The sequence below is a fragment of the Sparus aurata genome, chromosome 15 (genome assembly GCF_900880675.1).
Source record: "Sparus aurata chromosome 15, fSpaAur1.1, whole genome shotgun sequence".
In the NCBI taxonomy this organism is placed as follows: Eukaryota; Metazoa; Chordata; class Actinopteri; order Spariformes; family Sparidae; genus Sparus; species Sparus aurata.
Window position 1 is genome coordinate 23,650,127 of NC_044201.1, and position 7,474 is coordinate 23,657,600.

General features: G+C 45.7%; 1 protein-coding gene across 1 annotated transcript; it reads right to left on the reverse strand.

Annotated features, from left to right (window-relative positions):
* Window positions 1-142: 142 nt before the first annotated feature.
* Window positions 143-7,474, reverse strand: dhx32b (DEAH (Asp-Glu-Ala-His) box polypeptide 32b). Its single transcript, XM_030442790.1, is given in 12 exon segments — window positions 143-540; window positions 1,101-1,291; window positions 2,000-2,047; window positions 2,049-2,191; window positions 2,394-2,534; window positions 2,630-2,821; window positions 3,616-3,765; window positions 3,848-3,941; window positions 5,451-5,687; window positions 5,775-6,150; window positions 6,673-6,866; window positions 6,991-7,474. Coding segments are annotated over 12 exon segments (2,223 nt in total). The 5' UTR covers window positions 7,273-7,474; the 3' UTR covers window positions 143-365.

The window sequence follows — 7,474 nt, forward strand, 5'->3', positions numbered from 1 at the left end:
CCAGCTGTCCAACCAAAAAAACCATCCAACCAACAAACATTTCAACCCACCCACCAACACAGCCTCCCTGGCCAAGTAAATTATTCTAAACAATCTAATAAGATTTCATACAACTATAATAATCAGACACTGAAAATCAACAGAAGATCAATTCATGTTTGTATTTCAAACAACAGTGCACTTTGTACAACTATTCAAAGATAAATACAGGACGTAATAATAGTGACAAAAAGAAGGGATAACACGCACAGACGACAGGAAATAAAATGATGTGATCGATAATACAAACTATCCAGACCATGAGCCTCTGTGCGAAAACCTACTGGTGAATTCCTCCCCACCACTGTTCCCCGCGGGCCAGTCAGTCATTGCAGGACACAGCGGTCATTAGTCTGCTCCTCCCGGGGCTCCTCTTGGGAGGCTGGAGGTTTCTCCTCTTGGTACTGAGAGGCTTCACGGTTCAAAATGTTTTGGAGCAAGTCTTTGCTCTCGCTCGGTGGTAGATTGAAGAAAAAATACTGCGGTGCCATCTGAATGAACCTGGCAGAGGGAGAGGACCATGTTGTTAGTAGAACACGCCAACAAACAATTTCAGCTAAAAAAGAATTCCTTTTGTGTGGAATGTAGAGGTGCAAATTAAATTTTCATTCGCAAACTTGTTTTCAATTCAAAGGACTTACAGTCTCTGCACCTCAAATATTTGAACCGCATTAAGCAGAGTCACACATTTCAGGATGTGGGACCCAAGAGAGCATGACAAAAGCCGCACAGCTTTCTCTTCCTCCATTAAGCCGCAGCTGCACATTCACGGGGATCTGTTCAATCCGTAATCCCCCCCCCTCCAACCAGCTGATACTCGCCAACAGGATTATGATACCTCCCCTCACAACCAGCACGACTAGTCTCTGCTGAACTGGGGCTTTACATCTGCTCCAAAAGGCAAGGGGAATGTGCCTGCCTGATTACTTTTAAGCTTCTTCAAAGATACGAGGGTGGTCTAATGGCTTCTTTTAAAGCTACAAGAGACTCGAGTCTAGTCTGTTATGTAAATGGAACACTTTAAAATATATGTACAAAAATGTAAACAAGCCGAGACTTACTGCTCCGGGGTTATTGGGGTTATGGTGCGGAGGCAGTTGTCCTCAGCGAAGGAGTGCTCATGGTACAGCACCCACTCCGGCAGGCCCAGCTTGGGGCTCTTGGCTCCGTAGGCAGACTGAGGATGGATCTGTGCCACGTGCTTGTGGGTCAGAATGAAGTAGTTCCCTGATCCGTCCACATCCCGCGCCACCTGAGGGAAATCACAGCCACAGCCAGATGGAGGGGCTGGAGTCACTAACCCAAGAGAACGCTTTTTAAATATGCCAAGACAAAATAATCCAAACCCAAAATGCTTCTGTGCAGTCATCCTTCTGTTTTACACAGCAAAATAAAGGCCAAAACTTGCAAAGGCTAAAATTATTCAAGCACTGCAGGTCTAACGGTACGTAGTGTAAATGTGGTGGGTTTTTATGTAGGAATTTGATTATTAGAGTGAGTTAGGTTCATCTACACTTTGCCAACAGGTAAAGGTAAAGAGTACAAGGTAAAAGTTAAGTATCGGGTTCAGTGGCAGGATTAACAAGTTGTGACAAAAAGAAATTAAAAGATGGATAAATTGAATTAGATAAAAGCTTTTGTAGCAGTTAAAACCTCACAAATTCAAATTCAAGATTATTTAATGTTGTCTAACTTTTGAATAAAATTGAATTCAACACATTTTAAGGCTTTTTAAGGGCCAGCAGACACCAAGGTTTAAAATGAATGTGCAGAAAGAAAATTAATGTGTCATTTTCGAGTTACTTCTCAAGAAAAAAAAAAATCTCTGGTTCCAGCTTCTTAAATGTGAATATTCTCTGGTTTCTTTACTGCCGTGTAACAGTAAAAATAAAGAAATAAAGAAGAAAATGAGGACTGTGTGATGTAAGCTGTTGATGTTGAGACAGTTGTGTTATCCGACCTGCATGAAGAAACCTGCCAGCAGGGCTCTCTTGATGCTGAGGGTGTTGCCTCCGGGAGCCGAAGGCGGGCACCGAGACGGGAAGCTCGATCCTCTTCAGGGTGTCGGTGAGCTCGGTACGGAGAGCGTCGGCCATCAGCAGAGCGGCGTGGCTCAGGTAGAAATCCTGACACCACTTCTCCACATCACAGTCTGACAAGGGGAGAGGACGAAGCCAACGAGAGGATTTTAGGAAGGCAGAATTAGTGATGAAGACACAGAGATGGTAGTCAGTGAGGTATATTTTTCATCATTTCAGTTTCGTTCACTCTAATCATAGATATTGTTCTTCCTCCCTCCCTCGTCTCTAGAGTGTTTGTGTGTTTCCATGTAGGTTGATGCTCTCTAAACTCACGCTGGTCCTGCTGGCACTGTTTAAAGGCCTTGTAGATATTGATTAGTGTGAAGTGGTCTCCCTCAGGGTGCTGGAACTTCATGTGGCACTGCGTCGCTTCCGGCCTCAGGTCCACAGAGGGAACCGCGAAGCAAGTTGGTGCTAAAATATGACATGTACAACTTAGACAACCTGTTTCTGCACATGCATTTGGTGTTAATGTACTTGTGTGATATGCCCGACCGGCCCTTTGTTACCTGTTAGCATGGCGGCTATGATGACCACCTCGCTGACACAGTCGAACTCACAGGAGGCGAGCAGAGTTTTGGCCATTTGGGGCTCCAGGGGGAACTCAGACATGATGATGCCCATCTCAGACAGGTTGCCGTCGTTATCCAAAGCTGCCAGGTAGTCCAGCTCCTCCAAAGCCTGCATTAGACCTTCAGGATCTGGGTTGGAGAGGGTTTTGGATTATACATTCAACAAAATTAAATCTGTGTTTACAAAATTGGGTAAAAAACTAGGAAACCAAATCCCTCAAGAGATCCATGTCTTTACAACTGTCTAGTATTTGAACGAGGAGATTATTAATTACACGCAAACATACTTTGACTTCAACTGTTACGGATTATTTTTTCAGTTTTCATGCCGTCCAAACTGTAATCCAAAGCGCTGACCCACTGGGACAATCCCTCTACAGTACACTGGCACCCTGGTGGGCACGCTCTAGGGCAAAGAGCCGGCATTAGATTAGAATTTTATAATCGTCAGCAACATCTGCCGAGCATCACTATGCAAAATGAAAAGTCTCTCATGGTGCAAATTAGATTTTCCTCTCTGTTTTCGCAAACAGCCGTGTGTTTTTTTGGATGAGCGTCACGACGGAACAAAGAGACTCCCACACACCGACACTATGATAATGCTCTAATCAACTAATGGGAGGCTGAGTGTGTGTGTGTGTGTGTGTGTTAGTGGGGGTGAATAAATCCGGGGGAACAAAAGCACATAGAAGCAGGTCAGCTCTAAAAAGCATGCTTGCAGAACAGGAGCTGTCAGTTCTGCTGAGGCACGGCTCACTAACCCCCAATAAAAAAAAAAACAAAAAAAAAAAAAGTTCCTGTCTGCTGGAACAAAAGAGGACGGACCGACTGAACCCCAAATTCATCTGATAATCACTGAGCACGAAACAAGCTGCCACCAACACATCCTCCATGTTTATTTTGTCCCGTCATGCGAACCTCACCTGGCCTGTCCATGAAGGCGCAGTGACGCAGTCCGGCGATCTCCATCCTCCTCAGGAAGAGCACAGTGGACGTGATGTCGGCCTCCACGATGTGCGGCCGCGTCTCCGCAGGAAGCTGCCGGTCCTCTGGGTACAGACAGAAACACTTACCTGCAGGGACCACAAAGATCTTTATTAGACAGGACAGCGGCGAGGAACATTTAACACTGATGTTACCAGTTCAACTCGTCACCTGTTGGACCTGCCAGCTGTCTGCGGCTCTCGGCTTGACCTTTGCTGATTGGCTGAATGGTGACGGAGTTAGTTCTGATCCTGGGGTTGTAAACCTGCAACGGCATCAGTGTGTTGTAGTTATATAGAGACATGTACAATTAGTACACAACGCTCCAGCTTCATCCCATTCCACAGGCAGACATTATACTTCTTCATCCACTAAATGTATGTAAGAGCTATAGTTAGTGTGACTTTACAGATGAACAGACAAAACATAAAAACTAATTAAACTACCCAACAGTGTGTAAAGGAGATGAGTGGTTCTGACCCCTGTCTGATAAGATTTTTATTTTTGGATGTTTTGTTACAGAAAGTGTCTGAAACCCATGAACAAAATAATCATACATAATTAATTAGAAACGCCCTCAAAGACACTAAGAATCAGTAAAGTAGACATGCTAGCTCCACGTTGACATTCTCAATTAACATGCTACCTTTACGTGTTTGGATTAATGCATCATCATAAAAGAGCAGTCTAATAATTCATGTAAGACTGAAACAGGTAAAGTACGTTTCTGCAAAACAAGTACTTTCTGGTATCACTCTTACTCTAAGTGAAGTATCTGAATACTTTGTCCACTGCTGATCAAATATTACGACATTTAATGAAACATTCACACAAATCTACTAGAAATATAATCTCATATCAAAAACAGATATTTAATGATAAGACTAGACTGCGACATGATTCTTGTAGTGAACAATACATAATAACATAATGTTTAAAATGTCCACGCCCACTTCTGGTGGGTTTCTACGCGAGCAGCAATATCATTTATGATCCCAGGACTCAACCTTCTAATGTTTTAACTCTTTTTAGAACTAGAACAGCACTCAGCAGAACTTCACATTCACCAAGACCGAACGGTCCTCTTCTGTACTCACTCACAGAGACCAGCCCCCTAAATACACCAGAGAAATTAACCAAAAAGCCGTAAAATGCGCCGTCTCACGTTGTTAAAGGAAAGAGGGAAAAAGTTTCTGGATCCGTCCCTTTATTCGGATCTGCACCAAGTTAATGGGGTCTATTCTATTCTATTCTTCTTTTAAATCACTTCTTAAAACCCACTTTTATAGACTTGCTTTTATGTGAAGTCATCCATTCTAACTGAACTTTCATCTTTTATTCCTTTTACTGCTTTTAGTCTTTTCATCTGTTCCTCCCTTGTGGTCTTTTTTCATTGTTCTTACCGTCCTTTACTGCTGCTGTTTGTTATTTTTTAATCTTTAGTCCTTTCACTGCTCATAATCTTTTTTTTTTTTTATCTCTTCTTATCCATTATATCATCTTTATACCTCTATATCATCCATTATTGCTTTGATTCTTTTATTCAGTTCTATTTTTGTATTCATTTCTTACATTTATCTATTTATTTTTTCTTCTCTCTCTCTCTTTCTGTGATTTTGCTTTTGTTCCCCGTGTTTCAGTTTGACTGTTGAGTGTTTATTCTGTTATATTGTCTCCCTGAGTTTTCTGTTTTTGTTTTGTGATGATCTGCTCTTCAGTTTTTTGTGAAATCCTGCTGACAAGCCAACCAACCAACAAACACACGGACCCTTACATATCTCTTCTCCAGCCCGGCATCAATGACGAAGCTTATGGAGCCCACGGCCCAGAAGAAGTCCTCATTCGGGCTCGATGTGAGGAACACCCTGCGGGTCCGGCCTGTCTCCTCCTCACCCAGGATTGGTAGATTCCCAGGCTGGCCGGGGTGCACAGCAACGGGCAGGAGCTCACCCAGACCAGGAGGTAGGCTGTGCCTCTCATGACACAGGATGTCATGGGCCAGATCTATCTCCTGGTAGAGGGTGAAGGAAAAAGAAAGTCAGAGGAAGACATATTTCAGATTCCATCAGTCATGAGGTGCGAATGTCCTTCTTTCTACCTGCGTCGTCACCAGAAACACAACCGCGTCTCCTCCCTCTTCAGAGCGGTGGATCTCCAGCACCAGGCGGAGAGCTGAGCAGAAGTGGCCGTCGCCTGTGCTGCTGTGCACCACCTCCCCTGCGGCCGGGCTCTCCAGGCGAATCAGAGGCACCGCTGACCCGGTGAAGTGTGCCAGCTGTTTGGGCTCGGGTTCAACAGCTGTGAGGAGGACCACGCGGAGCTCCGGCCTCTGCAGGGCGATGTCCTTCAGCAGACCCTGGAGCACATCGGTGGCTACGGTCCTCTGGTGGGCCTGGTCCACGACGACAACGCCGTAGCGCTCGAGCAAAGGGTCTGACATCATCTCTCTGAGGAGCATGTCGTCTGTGCAGTACCTGTGGTGGTGGGGAGGGGGGGAACACTGCACTCAAACTCATAATGGCTCAAATAAATCCTTTGATTTCTTTCTTTAGGCTGCAAAAAGTAAAGCAATATATTCAGGAAGTCCATTTAAAATACCTCAGAATGGCATCTTAATGAAAGGCACTTTTCTACACGTCAGCTTTGCCCCCATTAGTGTAATTTACTCTCATAATTAGACCGGGGAGTGGATCCTAGCGCGCTTGGCGCCTGCCTGTTTATCTTATCTCCCTCCCCTCAATGTGCTGAGTGTCTTTGTTCCCCAGCTGACTTATGAGGGACACACATGAGGGAGTGTGACATATGGGCAGACGGGGAGCCGGGCAGCTGTGGAGGAGCCCCTGAAAAGAGCCCCCACAAGCCTTTTGTTCACTCTCTCTCTCTCTTAACAAGAAAAAGAGGGGGGGGGGGGGGGGAAGCATGCTTCATTGTAACCCCGGGAAGAGGAAAGAATCGGATAGAGGAACACTACACAGAGAGCAGCTGCGTCAGCGTACCTGAGGACTGTGTCACCGGTGCCACACGTTTCCAAGGGGATGCTGTACCCGACTTCGTGGCCAATGTTGACATCCATCTCGTCAGCCACTCTCAAGGCGAGATCGACCGCCTGTTGGGCGTGAATCTGGGTGCAAACCACCATGCCATGCTGGAAGTGGACTGACAGGCAGAACTCAGCGCACCACTGGGGAATCTGTTTCAACACAAGAGTCAGACAGGTTTGTCCGCGTCACAGCAGAGTGAGCCGAGAGTGAGACGGCTTGATTATTTTAAAGTGCAGCGCAATCTGAAAGTGTCAAATGCCAGACAGTACTCACTTGAGAACTCCTCCCAGTTTTCGCAGAGCCACTGACAACAACAAACTGTCCCTTGGCCAAAGTGTCCATAAAATCACTCTTTGCTGTCCACACTGGCAGCTCTTCCCTTTCTCTCAGCAATTTGTAAAACCTGGAGGAATAAGGCAGTCCATCAAACTGATTGAGCTCCAAAATGTCATCGTACTCTTTGTCTCCTGGACTCAAAGCGTCTGCGTCTGAACAACACGGCGAGTTCCCCTCCAAACAGTCCTCTCCGGTCAAACTGCTGAAGTCCTCCGCCATCGCCAGAGAGCTGCCAGTCCGTCCGGTTCAGACTTCATTTACACGTCCACAGAAGTGAAGTTTGGAAATCTCCAGCTCTCAGTAAACTGTTGGACAGCACACACTCACACACTCACACACACACACCGCCGCCGCTGCAAGTGAAGCCAAATGAAAGGCTCACTAGGCGGCCAGCCCAGTGTTGTCATGTGGCCACTAATCC